The 22,300-nt window shown below is 37.3% G+C and overlaps 1 protein-coding gene across 1 annotated transcript; it reads right to left on the bottom strand.

Annotated features, from left to right (window-relative positions):
* Positions 1-383: 383 nt before the first annotated feature.
* LOC117303319 (extensin-like) lies at positions 384-21,532 on the bottom strand. Its single transcript, XM_033787485.1, has 3 exons — positions 21,502-21,532; positions 19,998-20,519; positions 384-562 (listed from the first exon to the last, which is right to left on the bottom strand). Exons 1-3 carry the CDS (start codon positions 21,530-21,532, stop codon positions 384-386), a joined length of 732 nt encoding a protein of 243 aa, XP_033643376.1.
* Between the last annotated feature and the right edge of the window lie 768 nt (positions 21,533-22,300).

Genomic DNA, 22,300 nt, shown 5'->3' with positions numbered 1-22,300 from the left:
AGCTGAAACTAATCAGCTGGTAAAATGCTGTGTTAATCTATAGGATTCAAGCCTTTGCTTGAATAGCCATCGATAGATTACAAACTATCCAGACTTAATATCAATTATTCATTGAACCACACAGTTTTTTTGCAGTTTAAAGAGCATTCACCTTTGCATGACACTCAATTGGAAAACTAACACATAACATTCGTCAGAAACATAATGTCAGCACCAAAAGCCATGACGAGTGTTTCATGCTTTAAGTGCATTGGGGTAGTTTTTAACAGATCCTTTACATTTAAATTATAATTGAACTCACCACAAAATTACCAAACCCTGAACATGTAAATATTGTGAGATAATTGAGCAAACAAAATCAACAAGTAGTTGGTCTACTTGGTCTATATGGATGTTGGTCCTCCACATCCTTTCCAAATACCCCCACTGCGCTTGCCTACCTTTACTTCCTCCTTCTCCTGTGCTTTGATTCGTGTCTTCATAAGACCCAAAGGATTCGACACAGACATGTCCTGCTTAGGTAACTCCTTGCGGATTGAACTCTTCCTTCTTGCCAAGAGTACTGTAGGAAGTTGTAAAGTTTCATTGTCATCTGTGGTCTGAGAGAGCCTCTTAATCCTAGCTGGTATACTGCGCCTCATATCAACTCAAAGAACCCCACGATCGACTTCCAAATAATCTAACTTCTCTTAGCAGGTTTCACAGATTACCAGCTCGTTCTACTCCTAGCCCAATTAAACCATGTTGATGAGGCTAAAGTTAAGGAGTTACTGAATTCACTGCAGTTTGTGAACCAAACTTCCCGTGTAACAAAACCGAATAGTATAGGCAAAAAACGAAGAGACCATCAGTTTATAGTTGCATGCACTCTGAACAAGAACAGCCTACTATGATAATAATGGACCTATTTTCTTCTCTTTCAGTAAAATCAAGGTCGCAGTTAATTCAACAGTTGGATTAAATCATGGAGAAAGGAAAAAATTTCTGTATTGTGACGGCTGGTGAGATTGCTGTTAACATTGAGTTTGTTTAAATTTGAATAAACGTTAGTGTATTATTGAAATGAGCTTTTGAAAGTCAAACAATCCATAGAACAGAAAAACTAAGTCACGAACATATCACTCGTGTCTTCCCGTCTGAAAACACCCCGTAGCGCCGTCACATACCAACCCTGGAACCTCCAACACCACCAAATCATACAGTTCAGAGAAATTGATTCTACACAACTGTTTTGTTGTTGTTTTTTAATAAAGTGGGGAGTAGACGAAAATGCGTTGTGATTGTGTTTGGGATCACTTTGGGAAATGAGTTCCAACCAATTCAGCTTTATAATGGTTCAACCTTGAAGGTCCCAATGTTCAGAATAGAACTGACTTGGAGAAGAGTAAACATTCACTGAAAACGAAACCAAATCAGTTCAGTTCAGTTTTATTTCCACTCAATCATTTCAGATGACAAGATATAACATAGAGTAGTAAAGATACACAATAGATTAAGTGGTGGAGGACTCCCAAAAGCAAGCTTGTAGGGTGGAGTCCACCCAGGGATGTGAGTAAATACAAACGTAGTTTGTTTTCAGAACAATGCCTGGGATATTTAAAACACAACAAAAAGTTACACATGGAAAGACATGGACAAACACTAACAGGACAAACAAACACAAAGACAGTGGTTCTCTATATGATGGATATACAGAGAAAAGTAAAAAAGTGGTAAAAGCTGTATCAAAAATAATATATAACAAAAGCAGTTAACTATAGTAATATAAACGTAAGGGAAAATAATACTATTCAATCATGGTAATTATCTAAGAGAACACATTTGAGTTTCCTCTTGAACATGTAGGTACCCTTGCTTTTTTTTAAAGAGTCATCAAGGGAATTCCAGTACTTCGGGCCTTGGAAAGAGACACAATTCATAGATCTAGATGAGGAACAAAAGGGGATATGAAAATCATGTGAATGTCTAGTTTGATAAGAATGTATTTGAGAATTACAAACATATTCTGAAAGGAATTTGGTAAGTTATTGGAAATAAACTGATGCATAAATATTCCAAGCTGATGTAAATAAATAAGTTCTATGTTTAAGAAATAATGGGTTTGAATGAGCACGAAACCCGACACGATTAATAATTCTGAGGGCTCTGTTTTTTAAAATAGTAATACGATTTAAAAGATAAGCACTCGATTTACCCCAGGCAAGAACGCCTGGGGAGATATAAGGCAAAATTAAAGCAGAATAAATATTATATAATATTTCAGATGGAAAAAATATGAGAGTTTGCTGATCATTCCTATGTTTCTGGAAATCAATTTACATATATAATTGATATGAAAATTCCAAGAAAGTTTGTCATCAATATATAAACCAAGGAATTTAATACAGTTGGTTCGAAGTATAGGTACATTATCAAAAAATATATCACATGGTAGATTATTAACAAAAGGACCAAATAGCATGAAATTGGTTTTCTTGATATTAATAGAGAGTTTGGTGGCCTTTATCCAATTTGAAATATGTACCAACTCCCGATTCACAATGTCAATGAGTGTGTCGAGACTTCTATGGGAACAAAATAAATTTGAGTCGTCAGCAAAAAGAATAAAGGAGAACTTATCCGAAGATTTAGGAAAATCATTGATATACAACGAGAAAAGAAGAGGGGCTAATAGGGATCCTTGTGGTATGCCGCAAATTAATGATTTGAGAGAGGACTCTTTGCCGTCAATACACACAAATTGTTTGCGGTTGGACAGATAATTCCTGAACCACTCCAAAGCAATACCTCGAATGCCATAAAAGGAAAGTTTGGACAAGAGAATGGAATGATCAATGGTATCAAAAGCCTTGGAGAGGTCCAGGAAAATTCCCATTGTATGTAAAGACTGATCACGATCAGCCCTAATTCTATCGATTAGTTTGAGGATTGCGTGAGTGGTGGAATGTTTCTCTCTAAAACCAAATTGTGAATTGGAAAGAATGTTGTGTTTTTGCAAAAAAAGAGAAGTACGAATATAAACAGTACGCTCAAGTATTTTTGAAAAGGAAGTAAGGATCGAAATTGGACGATAATTATTAACCAGATGGCGATCTCCATTCTTATGGATGGGTGTAACCCGAGCAATTTTCATGGAATCCGGGACTATACCAGAGGATAATGATAAATTCATTATATAAACTAAAGGCTTGGAAATAACCTGAATTACCTCTTTGATGAGGGGACAATTGATTGAATCATGACCAGAGCTCTTCTTATTAGGTAAATTTAGGACAATTGACAACAGTTCATTTTCAGTAATTGGATTTAAAAACACAGAGTGGGGATTAGGGTTGTCAAAGAAATCAAGGAAGTTTTCATTCTCCACTGGTGCATGAATGGGAAATGCCAATGAGTGGATTGTAAACCTAATCAAAGTCACGTCACATAATCAACTCGAATCCCACCCGAGTAACATGCCTGTGATATTTGTTCACAGGACTCGGGAAAGTACTGAGTATACAGTGCTAACACACATCGGTGTATGGGTAAAAACCAAAATTAATAAACTCTAATCCTATAATTTAAAAAAGCACACAAAACAAGTTTGTATGTCCCCTTAATACAAAACAAAAGTTTAAGGTTTATCTAAAATGTAAACTTCAATTATTTACGGACTATTCTTGACATAAAAGTTCGATTCAAACTTAAAGGTGTAATCAGACACTCTGCCCTTTAAACCAGACACAGTTTCTTTAAATCAGACACTCTTCCTTTAACTCAGACACTCTTCCTTTAAATCAGACAATCTTCCTTTTAAATCAGACACTCTTCCTTTATATCAGACACTCTTCCTCTAAATGAGACACTCTTCCTTTAAATCAGACACTCTTCCTTTAAATCGGACACTCTCCCTTTAAATCGGACACTTTTCCTTTAAATCTGACACAGTTCCTTTAAATCAGACACTCTTCCTTTAAATCAGACAATCTTCCTTTTAAATCAGACACTCTTCCTTTAAATCGGACACTCTTCCTTTAAATCGGACACTCTTCCTTTAAATCGGACACTTTTCCTTTAAATCAGACACAGTTCCTTTAAAGACACCCTTCCTTTAAATCGGACACTCTTCCTTTAAATCGGACACTTTTCCTTTAAATCAGACACACTTTTCCTTAAAATCAGACACAGTTCCTTTAAATCAGACATTTTTCCTTTAAAAGCAGTGGACACTATTGGTAATTACTCAAAATATTTATTAGCATAAAACCTTTCTTGGTAACGAGTAATGGGGAGAGGTTGATGGTATAAAACATTTTAAGAAACGCTCCCTCTGAAGTGCCATAGTTTTGGAGAAAGAAGTAATTTTCCACGAGTTTGATTTCGAGACCTCAGATTTAGAACTTGGGTTTCGAAATCAACCATCTAAACGCACACAACTTCGTGTGACAAGGGTGTTTTCTTCTTTCAATATTATCTCGCAACTTTGATGACCGATTGAGCTCAAATTTTCACAGGATAGTTATTTTATGCATATGTTGAGATACACCAACTTAGGGCTAGTCTTTGACAATTACCGATAGTGTCCACTGCCTTTAAATCAGCACTCTTCCTTTAAATCAGACCTTTTCCGGTAAATCAAACACATTTCCTTTACATCAAACACAGTTCCTTTAAATCAAACACAGTTCCTTTAAATCAGACACTCTAATTCCTTTAAACTAAACAACCTTAAAGTGACACGTTGCCTTGGATCGGGCGACGGACTTGGTCTTTGAAAAGCGTTTGAAACCGTAATTCGTTATAATGTATATGGTTAAAAAGGGGTTTTAACAGTTAGAATATAATGATCTACACATATGCCTCGAAATTGCCCTGGTTTTCCTTTTATTTTCCTCATTATTTTTTACACGATCGGCCGGCCATTTTGTGGAGTCAACAAATTTGACTTCACAAAACGGTGTGCCGTGTTATATTACAACGAAATAAGGAAACCGTGCATTTTCGATAGATATTTGTGTGGATCGTTATACTCTCTCTTTCTAATCAAGTGAGTTTCACAACAAACGGTTTCAAACGCCTGTGATTGACTAACTCGCCCGATCCAGGGCAACGTGTTCCTTTAACTCTTAACTACCTCCTTAATATAGAGGGCGCTGTAGGCATAAGATCACTCGATGCTTGACAATAACGAACACTGGAGTCATTCATCCGCCAACCATAGCTGCAGATCTTGAATGTTGATGAAACATTAACATTCTTGGAACTAATACCAGCATCTCAAGCTGCACAAGACATTGCTGTTTTCATAGTTATTATAACGAACTAATACCAGCATCTCAAGCTGCACAAGACATTGCTGTTTTCATAGTTATTATAACTATTTTGATTGGAATGTCAGAAAGGCTCGTGTTGGCGTCCAAAAGATCTCGAATAATATCAAAAACTTGTCCGAAGTAGAAAATGTATAATTTGTTACATTACCCAGGATGATATCAGAAGTAACTTAACTATACAAATGCAACTTACCACAGAGAAAGACGTTCAGATTAGATGGGTCGGATCAGATAATTCATGAAAGATGTAGAAACGAAGAATATTGTTCAACAAAGACAGCAATATGAGGCACCAATAACATGGTACCATTACCACATTTTGTTCGCAGTCTCCGAAAGTCTGGAAAAACTAGCTTCTCAGTAACACCTAGTATATTAATCTCATGGCTACATCAATGGTAATAACCAAGTAACATCGTTAAAACAGTCTGGGTTTTTAAAAAGTACCAAGTGTAGACGAAACGTTTGTTGTCCTGTACGCATCGTGTGTTTAGATCCGGATAATCTAACTGGCAGTTCATCAAACAAAGCGACGACTCGACATAAGACTAACTCCTGAATGATATCCTCGCATATCCTCACAAGTTTGAACACATTAATGATATCCTCAAGTTTCGGTTAGAGTTGTCATCGAGCTATAAACTGTGCAGTTCAATCAAGCCTTTCGGATAGTTTCACGGGTATTCTAACTAATTATATCATCCAATTAACAGCAAAGTTAAACAGCAACACACTTTCCTTTCTCAATTCCGCTTGTGTAACCGTGGCCAGATCGCCAATATAAGAACTTACAACTGACATTAAGTAAGAGCATCAGCCTCTGTAAAGCATCAATAGAAACCCTGAGTATTGACTGTATACGCCCCTACCCTCGGGACCCTAACTACCAGGATTCAATCCTCTGGAATCTTGCTCAAGAATTTCATAGCGCTGCAAAGATGATGAACAACCGGGTCCCAAAACATGATGGTAGATCTGCAAAACCGATTGCCTACTCTCAAGAAAATGATTGGTGTCAGTTCTATATCTGTGTTTATTTAATGGTACCTCATTTTGTAATTATCAGTCAGTCACGTTGAAGTTTACATTAAAAATAAACAGATAGTATAAATATAAGTGCCAGCCTCTTGACGCCTGTATGTACACAACTAGTTTAATCGTACTTGTTTTAACAAGAAAAAAAACATATGATTAAATTGATAAAGATAAAAATATGAGATATCGAATAATTTGCAGATTGCAATAACGAGAATCATCTTAATGGTAAATAGAGGCAATGGGGTTAGCGCCCTCTATTGATAAACCAATGTTCGTCTTTGTTTCAAGGAAGAATCTCGTCCAAATTGAAAACACTGATCGTATTCCGAAGGATAGTCCCTATAATGTGTCCTTTAGATTTGTCCCCAAAGTCGGTTATCTTATTAAAGGAACACGTTGCCTTGGATCGGACGAGTTGGTCTATAAAAAGCGTTTATAACCGTTTGTTATAAAATGCATATGGTTGGAACGATGTTTTAAAAGTAGAATACAATAATCCACACAATTTTGCATCGAAATTGCGTGGTTTTAATTTTACTTTGCAAACTAAGACGGTCGGCCATTTATGGGAGTCAAAAACTTGACTCCCATAAATGGCCGACCGTGTTCGTCGACGAGGTACAGGGAAAACCGTGCAATTTCGAGGCGCGTTTGTGTGGATCATTGTATTCTACTTTTAAAACATCTTTCCAACCATATGTATTTTACAACAAACGGTTACAAATGCTTTTCAAAGACCAACTCGACCGATCCACGGCAACGTGTAGTACACATAGTTCGTCATTTAGCAGAAGGATGAATTGTTGTTATTTTAAATTAAAACCACAAACATCAGACATACCGAAATGTTCTGTAAGGACATTGGTATTGGTACGTGGGTTTAGAGGTAACACATTAATGACAGGGCGTCTCAATAATCATGTTTCGAGAAACCGATTTCCTTTGATTTCAAAAATAAAACCATCAAGCATCAATCAATATATTTTTATAATAAAAATGTCTTCTCAATTCCACGCTTGGGTAAAGGACATAATATAAACTGTTTGTTTGATGTCATGTACTGTTGTTTCGCAGAACTGAAACGTTATTCTTTAAAGGCGCTGGACACTGTTGGTAATTACTCAAAATATTATCATAAAACCTAACTTGATAACGAGCAATGGAGAGCTTATGATAGTATAAAACATTGTGAGAAACGGCTCCCTCTGAGGTAACGTAGTTTTTGAGAAAGAAGTAATTCTCACTAAAATATTTGATTTAAGCATCTAAAAGAACACAACTTGTGCAACAAGGGTGTTTTTTCTTCCATTAATCTCTCGCAACTTCTTCAATCAATTGATTTCACATTTACACAGGTTTGTTATTCTATGCATATGTTGACAAAACAGTACAGTTTTTTGTACAAAAAGTTCGTTCTCATATTCTTCACCCTCACTCTGGAACAACTTGCCACACTACATCCAAACTACTCCAAACGAGAAAATTGTCAAACATCTGCTGAAAACGTACCTGTTTACTCATTAATTTTTGTTAAGCGCTTCGGGACTGTTATGTGAAGCGCTATATAAGTGCCGTTCATTATTATTATTATTATAATTATTAACGAGAAGACTAGTCTTTGACAATTACCAAACGTGTCCAGTGTCTTTAACAACTGGTTCTGATATATCCAATATTTGATGTAGGATATCTGCGGAATCTTGGTATAGATTCACTAGGGACTCTCAAACCTCTAGATATCAACTAATGTTTCATAGGAACGCCGTTATCATTTGCCCAGTGGTGTCCTCAAAAGAACTTCCTTGAAAACAATGTTAAAAGAGAAGCAACATTTATTTTTAAGATCTATGCACACATTCCATGCCTAGAGTGAAAAGGGGTGTTATTGCGTTGTTTGTTTGTTATGGAATGTTATTTCCTAAGTGGACGATTTCCAGCTTAAAGGAGCACGTTGCCTTGGATCGGACGAGTTGGTCTATTAAAAGCGTTTGAAACCGTTTGTTATGAAATGCATATGGTTAGAAAGATGTTTTAAAAGTAGAATATAATGATCCACACAAGTATCACTCGAAACTGCACGGTTTTCCTTTTATGTCGCGAACTATCACGGTCGGCCATTTATGGGAGTCAAAATTTTGACTCCCATAAATGGCCGACCGTGTTAGCCGACAGGGTAAATAGAAAACCACGCAATTTCGAGGCATATTTGTGTAGATCATTGTATTCTACTTTTACAATATCTTTCTAACCATTTACATTTTACAACAAACGGTTACAGAACGATTTTCAAAGACCAACTCGACCGATCCAAGGCAACGTGTTCCTTTAAGATAAGTACGGAGGACACACACTGCACGTCTCGCAGTGAACACTGTTGGTAATTACTCAAAATATTTATCATCACAAAACCTTTCTTGTTACGAGTAATGGGGAGAGATGGATGGTATAAAACATTGTGAGAAACAGCTCCCTCTGAAGTGACGTAGTTTTCGAGAAAGAGGTAATTTTCCACGAATTTGATTTCGTTACCTCAAGTTTAGAATTCTCGAAATCAAGCATCAGAAAGCACACAACTTCGTGTGATAAGGGTGTTTTTTTTCTTCTTTCATTTTTAACTCGCAAAATCGACGACCGATTGAGCTCAAATTTTCACGGGTTTGTTATTTTATGCATATGTTGAGATACACCAACTGTGAAGACTAGTCTTTGACAATTACCAATAGTGTCCACTGTCTTTATCATTATTATGTATTGATGCGTTGGGGGAATAAATGTAATGCCTCACTCTATTGGCAATTTAGATACATTAGCCTTTAAGTTGTTGTCCGCCAAATTCCTGATTTACAGATGTTATGATCAGAGATTCCTATCAAAGATAGGCCTACAGGCTACATTAATACATTGAAACCTTAAAGGTATACATTAAGTACATCAAGTTCCTTGGGTAGGGATAGTGTATAAACCATGTCAACTTTATTTACAATCAAGTGTGACTTTGTACATTCTCTGAGTATTCTGGCAGGCAATATACTGCACTGGTCATTATGGGAAAGTTGATATTTTGTGTCACAATTTCCACATTAATCCAAGGGTTATGAAAGTAAAAGCTCGACAAGTTTTGAGATGTGCCCCCTTCCATCATATCAAAAGTTGATAAGAATTAGAGACAGTGTAATCTCCATAAAATATAGGATTTTGTGTTTACTTCCATTGAGCTGTGTACAAATTGTACCTGTGGCCCATTTGTAAATATGTGATGTCACAGGTCACATCGTCTATAGTCACGTGACATTACCAAAGCAAGTTCCTTGTAGTTGTAGTAGACTACATAGTCACGTACCGTCCTTACCATTCAAGTTCATTGTAGTGATCGGGCATTGACATATGTCAGCCTATTATTCATGCTCTAATAAGTTTTAGTCTTTTGATTGAGGACAATCCTGGTATGGTAGGTTTATTACAATTTTATTGCATTTATAAAAATGTGGTATCAAGCTATGCCCGTATACATAAGGTCACAATATTTCTAACTGTCAGAATCTACATTGCAAAAAAGCTAATTATATAACCGGACCTATAATTAAACAAAATGTCGCATTGCTCTCCTAAAAGCAGGAAATAATCCACAAGAGTTCACAATCGATTCAGGCAAACGACGACAATATATATTTGATTAAGAATAGTTTAGCTTTCCAGTTTGTTTGTTTGTTTTGTTTGTTTGTTTGTTTGTTTGTTTGTTTGTTTGTTTGTTTGTTTGTTTGTTTGTTTGTTTGTTTGTTTGTTTGTTTGTTTGTTTGTTTGTTTGTTTGTTGTTTGTTTGTTTGTTTGTTTGTTTGTTTGTTTGTTTGTTTGTTTGTTTGTTTGTTTGTTTGTTGTTTGTTTGTTTGTTTGTTTGTTTGTTTGTTTGTTTGTTTGTTTGTTTGTTTGTTTGTTTGTTTGTTTGTTTGTTTGTTTGTTTGTTTGTTTGTTTGTTTGTTTGTTTGTTTGTTTGTTTGTTTGTTTGTTTGTTGTTTGTTTGTTTGTTTGTTTGTTTGTTTGTTTGTTTGTTTGTTTGTTTGTTTGTTTGTTTGTTTGTTTGTTTGTTTGTTTGTTTGTTTGTTTGTTTGTTTGTTTGTTTGTTTGTTTGTTTGTTTGTTTGTTTGTTTGTTGTTTGTTTGTTTGTTTGTTTGTTTGTTTGTTTGTTTGTTTGTTTGTTTGTTTGTTTGTTTGTTTGTTTGTTTGTTTGTTTGTTTGTTTGTTTGTTTGTTTGTTTGTTTGTTTGTTTGTTTGTTTGTTTGTTTGTTTGTTTGTTTGTTTGTTTGCTTGCTTGCTTGCTTGCTTGCTTGCTTGTTTGTTTGTTTGTTTGTTTGTTTGTTTGTTTGTTTGTTTGTTTGTTTGTTTGTTTGTTTGTTTGTTTGTTTGTTTGTTTGTTTGTTTGTTTGCATGCAGACTGTTTGCTCACTCTATGGCTCGACTGAATAAAAACACAAAGATATTGACAAAATAGGGACACCGCCAGATAGATCAGGTGGTAGAGAGCAAGCACGTTATCCGGAGGTCGTTGGTTCGAATCCCACTAAAATCAATTCTTTGTTTAACCCCAACAAATTAAATAAACATACTTAACATTATACAACATGAACAAACAGAATTGTGTTTATAACACCCCTTACCAATATTCTGCCTTTTCATTGGTTTAGAGTGCGTCACATGACATGTCTTAGTTTTACTAGACGCCGACGGCCGTGTGGTAGTGCATCGGTTTGCCGTGTGATAGTGCATCGGTTTGCAGACTATCACATCACACGGCGTGCAGTACCCAGACGTCCGTCTGTAACCATTTCGGATTACATGACACTACATGCAGCACATTAAAAGTTTTCGCAATCTGTATTCGCGTCGTCCGTGGATTGTAGCATTCAGGTCTGTAACTTAATAGTACAGTATTAAGAAATGCTTGGGTGTTATAAAACAAATACTGACTGCTTTTACTCGTGCAATGGTTAAAACTATGACTCCCGAGGTAAACCCGGGAGCGTTCTATTTTCCCTTCGCCTCGGGAAAATAAAACGGTCCGGGGATCACCTCGGCATTGTTTTAACCATTGCACGAGTAAAAGCAGTCAGTATTTGTATAATCTACAGGCAAGTCGGACGAGTGATTATAAATCCATGAGTTATGAACTACAAGTGTTGTTCTAAACTTATTGAACACATCCGAATTGTGTAAGATGTAAACAAACGACAAGATTAATGTATTAACATTGTCTCACTCCATAGACAAGTCAAACTACATTATTCTCTCTTGACAACATCCAATATCATAATACACACAATCAAACTGTGTGACGGCACGTGGTGTGTGCGCGTATAATGTAGTGCATCCAGATGAGACCATGTATACCACACCAAGAATGCATAGGTCGCGTGCTCGCCCAGCGGGATAGCACGTGCCATGCATGGTTTGCAAGCTGCCTAATACTAAATACTTCAATCTAAATGCGGTACATGTCATACCAATAGTTAATCATCTTGCATTGGAAACACCAGGAGAGTGGAAAGGATGTGTGAAGAAGTATAGTAATTGACCGAAGGTGGGTTATTTTTGGTACTGGATGTAACGAAAATGGGCTAAAAGTTGAAGATGGCTGGTCATTTGAACAGAATAATGAAAACAAAGTTGAAGTTGGCCGTCACACTTAAAGGGATGGTGTATTCCGGTCCGATGATTTATCGTTAACCTGATCCAATCAGCGCTGCCACTTCAATTATTTTATACTAACTTGTGGTTATGTGTTAAAAAGTGTTTAAGAAATAAAAAAGCCAAGTGGTAATTTGCAATTGCGGAATGATGCGGATGACTGCCATCTTTTCTAATTAAAATCAGCCCATTCTGAAAGACATCACTGCTATTATAAGCTGTGTCTGCTGCAATGGTGGGTCATGTTTGATGGACTTCAAATCCCGTCGCAAAGTTCCGGTCGACCTGTCCAGACTCTACAGATTCAAAGTTTGACCAAATTCATAAGTGGGTAGGATTATAGTGTCAACAATTCACAAGTCTAGATTAGTGTATCCTAGAACACCTCGTTTGGGTATTGACAAACTAATAATTGGCCCAATTCGTAATAGGCAGGAGTTAGTGTCAACAATTCACAAGTCCAGATTCGGGTACCCTAGGACCCAATTCGTAATTAGGCAGGAGTTAGTGTCAACACTTCACAAGTCTAGGTTAGTATATCCTAGAACACCTCGTGTGGGTATTGAGAAAAAAATAATTCAAAAAGGAATCTAAATAGTTTAAAATTAACTTACCAAACGCACTTTTTAACTGACAAACCTTTTCTCCAGAATGTTTCGCACATATGATTCAGATATATCATGAACCACGTGTAACATTTGATTTAATCCCCATTATGATAATGCCATCTGGCATCGTGTGCAATTATTATGATTATAATATTATCACGAAATTACAATAATAATGAACCCTAACAGACGGTAAAACCATGTAGCGATAAAGTTCAGAAATGATAAGCTTGTGATTTGCAGATATGTCATCAACCAAAGCAGTTGCTGGATTATTTGTTTAACACTGAAATATCACGTTGTATTAACGGTGACTGCTCTATATTCCGACATCCCTATGTTCCGACACCCCTATGTTCCGACACCCATATGTTCCGACACCCCAGTTCCGACACCCCTATGTTCCGACATCCCTATGTTCCGACACCCCTATATTCCGACACCCCAATGTTCCGACACCCCTATGTTTCGACACCCTTATGTTCCGACACCCCAGTGCCGACACCCCTATGTTCCGACATCCCTATGTTCTGACATCCCTATATTCAGACACCCCAATGTTCCGACACCCCTATGTTCCGAAACCCTTATGTTCCGACACCCCAGTTCCGACACCCCTATGTTCCGACAACTATATTCCGACATCCCTATGTTCTGACATCCCTATATTCCGACACCCCAATGTTCCGACACCCCTATGTTCCGACACCCATATGTTCCGACACCCCAGTTCCGACACCCCTATGTTCCGACAACTATATTCCGACATCCCTATGTTCCAACACCCCTATATTCCGACACCCCAATGGTCCGACACCCCTATGTTCCGACATCCCTATGTTCCAACACCCCTATATTCCGACACCCCAATGGTCCGACACCCCTATGTTCCGACACCCATATGTTCCGACACCCCTATGTCCAGACAACTATATTCCGACATCCCTTTGTTCTGACCCCCCTATGTTCCGACACCCCTATGTTCCGACAAATAAACCTATATTCCGACACCCCTATGTTCCGACACCCCTACATTACAACACCCGTATATTCCGGTAACCCAAACACCACTATGTTCCGACACCCGTATGTTCCGACAAACTGCAACAATACTCAAGCATTAAACCAGTAAGCAATCGTAATCTCAGTCGTATCCTTACATGATTGATAGGGCTATAAGATTACGGCTACAGCTTGATCGTGCATTGATGTTTTATGACGACCTTAGCAACACCATTGGCTGTAGCCGTAGCTTTAGCCGTAGCTGTAGCCGCCAAATTGGATACGAAGCCGCGAGATTTGACCAGAATGCGTTTAATATGCAATGTTCGAGTATAAACAACAATTGACGCATTTTTTCAACATATTTTAATGCAGAATTACACACTAGAATGTTTAACTAATTGTTTACTCTTTTTTTTCTTCTTCTTTTTTTTCTCTTGATGTGGAGTTATTCAACTCCGTTTATTCAACAACAAACATCAGCAACAGTTGTTTATTTTTCTATATTTATTATTAAATGTACTAAACAGTAGTATTGTTTTATACGGAATTGATTACGTTGTAACAAATATTGTTTCTCAGTGTCTATACGAGAGTTTGCTACAAGCATGCTACACGTGAGAGCGTTTATATGAAAGACGATATACCCCCAGCCCCCTCCCCCAACCCGGTATTGTTGAGTTTCTATAATATAAAGAATAAGGAGATCCTAAAAGCATGTAGTATGAAGTAAATCAATTAAGCGAAGACTCTTCCTGTCTTTGTCAGCCAGGTTTGTTTATTATGTGAGATTGAATCACAATTTATGTCTTAAGTGTTCTTATTATCAAGTGCTCCCATGACACGTATCGTCTAGTAATAATGGAACCTACCCTACCCCCCCCCCCCCCCCCCTCCGACCACACCGTGAGCTTCTTCACTTGTTTTTATTATTTTAAGTTTGGTTCAGATTCCTTTTGTTTCGTTCCAGAACTAAATGTAATAATTGTTCAGTGTTTATAGAACATACTGCTTTAAAGGCACTGGAAACTATTGGTCATTACTCAAAATAATTATTATCATAAAGGTAAACATCACTTGGTAACAAGTAATGGGGAGAGGTTGATAGTATAAAACATTATGAGAAACGGCTCCCTCTGAAGTAACGCAGTTTTCGAGAAAGAAGTAATTTTCCACCAAATTATTTGAGTTAGATTTTGAGACCTCAGATTAAGATTTCGAGGTCCCGAAATCAAGCATCTGAAAGCACACAACTTCGTGTGACAAGGGTGTTTTTTCTTTCATAAATTACTATCTCGCAACTTCGACGACCATTTGAGTTCAAATTTTCACAGGTTTGTTATTTTGTGCATATGTTGAGATAAGTTAGTAGACTGGTCTTTAGGTTTTGACAAATGCCAAAGATGTCCAGTGCCTTTAAAGACAGTGGACACTATTGGTAATTGTCAAAAACCAGTCTTCGCACTTAGTGTATCTCAACATATGCATAAAATAACAAACCTGTGAAAATTTGAGCTCGATTGGTCGTCGGAGTTGCGAGATATCAATAATTATTAATAACTATGAAAGACAAAAACACCCTTGTCACACGAAGTTGTGTGCTTTCAGATGCTTGATTTCGAGACCTCAAATTCTAAACTTGAGGTCTCGAAATCAAATTCGTTGAAAATTATTTCTTTCTCGAAAACTACGTCACTTCAGAGGGAGCCGTTTCTCACAATGTTTTATACTATCAACCTCTCCCCATTACTCGTTACCAAATGAGGTTGTATGCTGATAGTTATTTTGAGTAAGTACCAATAGTGTCCACTGCCTTTAACATCTAACAGAGGGTATACAAAAACATCAGTCATGTATTTTTTTTCTACAGCTTCTTATATTGGTGAAATTCTATAAAGGTGTAACCTTTGAAAGGATGCTGTTCTCCTCAGTGATTTATCTAGCCGCAGTGCATGAAACTACATTAAAGACAACAGCTATTGAGATCATTCAATAAACATGAGAGGTTACGTTACTATATGATAACATTCGGTTTAGCTCAGAATTCGCGCAGGACCCAGAAGGCATATTGGACAAGTAGATTAAAGACTTTATCATACGGCAATGTGTTTAGAAGCTTCTTCTATTTGGGCAAGATGTTGCGTATTTTCGGTTAGATTTCGATGATGGAGTTCGAGATAAACTAAAGTATGGTGATGGGAAAGCTTTCAAAAACCAACCTATTGGTATACTGCAAAACGCATTAACACAAGTCCTTAAAAAAGCTCAACATATTTGTGAACTGCTGTAGACGTGCTCGAGTAAAACAACATTACCAAATTCGGGGTCGTAAACCAAAGTTAGACCGTACTTTTGAAGACGCTGAACACGTTTGGTAATTGTCAAAGACCAGTATTCTCACTTGGTGTATCCAAACATATCCACAAAATAACAAAATTGGTCATTGAAGTTGCAAGAAAATAATGAAACACCCTTGTTGTACAAAACAGTGTGCATAGAAATAAAAGGCTTATGGCCAGAAGTCTTGTATTAGTTTAGTGAGAAATTACCTCTTTCTCAAAAACTACGTTACTTCAGACGCAAAATGTTTTGTACTATCAACAGCTCTCCATTACTCGTACCAAGTAAGGTTTATGCTAATATTTTATATTTTGAGTAATTACGAATCGTGTACAGTGCCTTTAAAGCAAAATCAAACTCGAGTTTTGTACCATTTTACGCATTAATGATCTTTCTAACTACAATGTGTGATTATGACAGGCTTAATAAGTGTCTTTATTTTAACTCACTGCGTGGTTCTGTTTATCTGACAGTACCGTACATGATGCGAAGCCTCAATGTCAGCAACACGACACAGCTAGCAACAATTCAATTTAATACAAAGTGACAGGTAACTATTTACAAGAATTCCTATACACAGGAAACCCCACTAGCACTACGTACCAAGCAAATCCTAACTCTTAGCTAGGAGGATGTTATTATAGCAATGACATATAAGAATTAATATATGATGAGAGACATCTCCCTCAAGTTTTGTATTGTTATAATAAACAATAATACAATTATTGTTATGGCCCATGAAAAGAAAACAGTAATAGTTTTCTTTAAGCTCAATTCAAAGTACAATAAGCTACGGTAAAAGACATTGACTAACTTGTTCCTATCATCCGAACTAACAACAATAAATTACCAATGAAACAAAATTAAAGACATGGACACTATTGGTAATTGTTAAAGACCAGTCTTCTCACTTGGTGTATCTCAACAAAATGACTTCTTTCTCGAAAACTATGTCACTTCAGAGGGAGCCGTTTCTCACAATGTGTTATATCAACAGCTCCCCATTACTCGTAACCAAGTAAGGTTTTATGCTAATAATTATTTTCAAGTAATTACCAATAGTGTCCACTGCCTTTAATAATAACTTTACTGCTTTGATGATTACATGATTCGTTCGAGTTCAGAAGACGATGATAGAAATTTACAGTGAATTGGTTTGACATTCAATTTAGCCAATTGGTTAATATTTAACTAACCAATCCATCCCTATCTTTAAAATGCATTCGTGCCATCCAAACAGAATTTTAAGTAAAATACATGAACGGGTTGATGTAAGTTGGCTATTCGCACGCACAGGCATTAAACCTATCAAGAATCAGTTGTGAATGTTCGGCTGTCGTGCGGCTTATACTCGACTCAGCCTCTTCTTTATTACAATGCCAGCGATCTGATAAGTCATTGATGTTTACCGAGGTAGTGCCGTAATGCAGTAAGCAGACAGAGTGAAGGAGAGAACGGTACCGGGTTTAAGAGAAGAAATCACTCAGTCACTAGAGTCTGTTTACATGGAATGAATGTGAAACCAAATATTGTAGGTTTCTAAATTTATACATACAAGGTCATAGATGAGTTCTGTGTTGTTTTTTATTACAAACTATAATAACCCAATCAGATGGAGCCAATATAGTGAACAATTTGAGGAAATGTTTAGTTCTTCCTACTGAAATTAAATCAAATCAAAGCTATTCCTTTGGAATTAATAAATTGTGAATACGTGGGATTCATAATTTAAAACGGGCTTTATAACTTTCAACAATCCATAAGTTTTTTAGTGTCATCAACGTACACTTAGTGATGTTTCATCAAAACAATTTTGTTTAAAAAAATATATATATATATAAAAAAACATCAACTAGCATTTCTTTAACTCAAACATTAAAAACAAAATATATATATTTCCGGAATTTGTAACTCTCGCGTTCAGTAACAACAAAAAACCCATCACAGACAGTCAGATGTGAAACTAATTTGCCTTGATACTCAATAATCTGAAGACTGAACACGTTTGGTACCTGTCAAAGACCAGTCTTCTCACTAATAGTGTATTTCAACATATGCATCAACAGACTGTGCATCAAATAACAAACCTGTGAAAATTTGAGCTCAATCGGTCGTCGAAGTTGCGAGAGAAATGGAAGAAAAACACCCTTGTCGCACAGGTTGTGTGCTTTCAGATGCTTGATTTCGAGACCTCAGCTGTGGTCTCGAAATTAATTACGAATATTTGGTCAGAAAATACTTCTTTCTCAAAAACTATCGTTACTTCAGAGGGAGCCTTTTCTCACAATTTTTTTTACTATCAACAGCTCTCTATTGCTCGTTACCAAGTAAGTTTTTATGCGAGCAATTATTTTGAGTTATTACCAATAGTGTCCAGTGCCTTTAAAGATGTTTGTACAGCTCTGATTCTAAGTGTATACAATCTTTATAAGATTCAAAGTGCAGTTGTCACCACAGACATCTTTCTTTTAATGAATCTGACCGTAGGCCCCTACAGCGTACAAATCTCTCATCACGTACAAATCTCTTCTTATGGTAAAACAGATGTCAAAAATGGTGGTGACAAAAGTCAGTGGACTTTTAAGATATCGTCATCTACTGCCCAACAGCCAGTTTTAATAAATGTCCTAATTCCGCGGTATCAGTGCAATTTTTTTGCGAGAATATTGAGAGATAAATCAAGCATTAAATTCATCTTACACTAAGCGTTTTGGCAGATGTTAATAGTAAATCTCTCGTGCTTTCGGTTGCAGTCAGGTATTTTAATTTCATTCCTTGAAACAGAGCGTTCCGTTTCGTTCTGGATGCTGGAGCATCGTTTTATGTTAATAAAAAACAATAATTGATTAAATATGGAATCTTGTAATAACACTGTGAAATTATCTGACTTGAAATATTAATTGAGACAAAAACATGTGTTGTTTTTATTAAACTGTAAGTTTACAGTCCATGTTATTTTGATAATGAGATTGTATCACCAAACGGCAAAAATATATAGTTGTCAGAACGTGTAATTCTTAATGGATTGCATGAACAAGCATGGACTTAATCGGGATCATGGACGATTATAGTATATTTGCTCACGGAACTAAGAATTCTTTGATTAACCAGGAACTAAGAAGCGTTTCTAAGTACCTGTGGTTTGTAGGTGAGGAAAGTACAAGTGTAACTAGGTCAAGGAGAAAGGTGGCTTAATGATAAAACACGGAGCGTTGTTTTCGTCGACTTCGGCTCAACGTGGACTATATTAGAGCGTATATTTCTCGTCAAATTATAAATGTTGTTTTACAATCATGGGGCTTTACTACTAAAGATGCTTTTATTTCATGATATGCACAAGAGAGACGAAATTTCGCTCGTTAATATTCTCATTATTATATTATTGTTAAATATTTCTGGTAATGAAACAACCAATGCCTCATAGGTGAATTTATTCACTCGCAAGCCTGGGGATACCACGGGACTGGGTGCTGGGCCTGGGTACATGGGTATACTTGGTCTGGGTACTGCAGTGTTATGTACTGTGTACTGGGTACTGGTGCTGGGTACTGGGTACTGTGTACTGTGTATTGGGTACTGGGTACTGGGTACTGGGTATACTTGGTCTGGGTATTGGGTACTGTGTACTGGGTACTGGTGCTGGGTACTGGGTACTGTGTACTGTGTACTGGGTACTGGGTATACTTGGTCTGGGTACTGGGTACTGGTGCTGGGTACTGGGTACTGTGTACTGTGTACTGGGTACTGGGTACTGGGTATACTTGGTCTGGGTATTGGGTACTGGTGCTGGGTACTGGTGCTGGGTACTGGGTACTGTGTACTGGGTACTGGGTACTGGGTACTGGGTACTGGGTACTGGGTACTGGGTACTGGGTACTGGGTACTGGGTACTGGGTACTGGTGCTGGGTACTGGGTACTGGGAACTGGGTACTGGGTACTGGATATACTTGGTCTGGGTACTGGGTACTGGTACTGGTACTGGGTACTGGGTACTGGATACTGGGTACTGGGTACTGGGTACTGGGTACTGGGTATACTTGGTCTGGGTATTGGGTACTGGTGCTGGGTACTGGTGCTGGGTACTGGGTACTGGGAACTGGGTACTGGGTACTGGATATACTTGGTCTGGGTACTGGGTACTGGTACTGGTACTGGGTACTGGATACTGGGTACTGGGTACTGGGTACTGGTACTGGGTATACTTGGTCTGGGTATTGGGTACTGGTGCTGGGTACTGGTACTGGGTACTGGGTACTGGGTACTGGGTACTGGGTATACTTCGTCTGGGTATTGGGTACTGGTACTGGGTACTGGGTACTGGATACTGGGTACTGGGTACTGGGTACTGGTACTGGGTATACTTGGTCTGGGTATTGGGTACTGGTGCTGGGTACTGGTACTGGGTACTGGGTACTGGGTACTGGGTACTGGGTATACTTCGTCTGGGTATTGGGTACTGGTACTGGGTACTGGGTACTGGGTACTGGTACTGGTGCTGGGTACTGTGTACTGGGTACTGGGTTGGGTATACTTCGTCTGGGTATTGGGTACTGGTACTGGGTACTGGGTACTGGGTACTGGGTACTGGGTACTGAGTACTGGGTACTGGGTACTGGGTACATGCTATATGTGAACCATAAACAAGAAGGTATTCTTGTTTAACATACTTTCATCCCACTGACCTTACATTATCTCATTGGCTGGTTTGATTAAAGGAACACGTTGCCTTGGATCGGTCGAGTTGGTCTTTGAAAAGCGTTTGAAACCGTTTGTTATAAAATGCATATGGTTAGAAAGATATTTTAAAAGTAGAATACAATAATCCACATAAATTTGCCTCGAAATTGCGTGGTTTTCCTTTTACTTTGCGAACTAACACGGTCGGCCATTTATGGGAGTCAAGTCAAAAATTTGACTCCCATAAATGGCCGACCGTGTTAGTCGACGGGGGTAAAGGAAAACCACGCAATTTCGAGTGGTACTTGTGTGGATAATTATATTCTACTTTTAAAATATTTTTGTAATCGTATGCATTTTATAACAAACGGTTACAAACGCTTTTCAAAGACCAACTCGACCGATCCAAGGCAAAGTGTTCCTTTAACAAACCGCTCTCATGGTTTAGTAAAGTATTCATTTAACATTGACTTGTGTTAGCTCAACTTTCATCCATCAGCTTCTATACAAAATTCTTGTGACCTTATCTGAAATGTGAATTTTGGCAGTCTGGTAACAATTAATGCTCTTAAGCAGATGTTCTAGTTCAAGCTGGAGGTTTTTGATACAGAACAGTTGTTCGTACAGCCACATATTAATAAAAGAAAATATATACAAAATATCCAAAGACCAAAGGTTAACATTGCATAATTAAACTCGCAAACTTTGATACAACAATTTGTTGTTACGCATTTGATCGAGTTCTTAGTAAGTATAGTTCTAAATGCTCTAACGCTACGTGATATTTGCCCCCATTTTCAACCCCATCCTTAAAATGACTCCCCGTTGTGATTTAACTAACCTCGCTGTTTCAACCCAGCATCAACCAGCATGATTGCGTGATTTGAAGGGACATCAATTATTGGCAGATGGTATTTAAAGATACCGTCAAATTGTTACTCTTACATAACTAGTATTATTAATGTTCTTCAATCTCTGCTTTTATTAAAGTATTTTACTCTATCATCCATTCAATTAGCAGAAGGATTACAATTGTGATTTACATATTTTTCAAACCAGGACAGCTGAAATGTCAAGTTAAACTTTATACTATTTCTACCATGTTAAACGCAGTGGATACTTTTGGTAATTAATCAAAAATAATTATTAGCATAAAACCTTACTTGGTAACGAGCAATGGGGACAGGTTGACAGTATAAAACAAGTAATTTTCCACGAATTTGGTTTCAAGACCGTAGAATTAGATTTTGAGGTCTCAAAATCAAGCATCTGAAAGCACACAACTTCGTGTGACAATTGTATTTTTTCTTTCATAGTTATCCCGCAACTTCGACGACCAATTTAGCTCAAGTTTTTACAGGTTTGTTATTTTGTGCATAATTATGTTGAGATACACAGAGTGAGCAGACTGGTCGTTGACAATTACCAACAGTTTCAAGAGTCTTTAAATCAAGTTTATTGATGTAATGTTTACTCCAAATTGTTTTGTTGCTACTTATACCAGCAATAATGACCAATGTCTACCAAGATGTCAAAGAGAAGGAGTGTTCTCATATATTAATACGTTAAAGGCAGTGGACACTATTGGTAAATACTCAAAATAATTATTAGCACAAAACCTGTCTTGGTGACAAGTAATG

This window comes from Asterias rubens, chromosome 19 (assembly GCF_902459465.1).
Source record: "Asterias rubens chromosome 19, eAstRub1.3, whole genome shotgun sequence".
Lineage (NCBI taxonomy): Eukaryota > Metazoa > Echinodermata > Asteroidea > Forcipulatida > Asteriidae > Asterias > Asterias rubens.
Note: the sequence above shows the minus strand (reverse complement) of the source record. Positions and strands in the feature narration are given on the sequence as shown.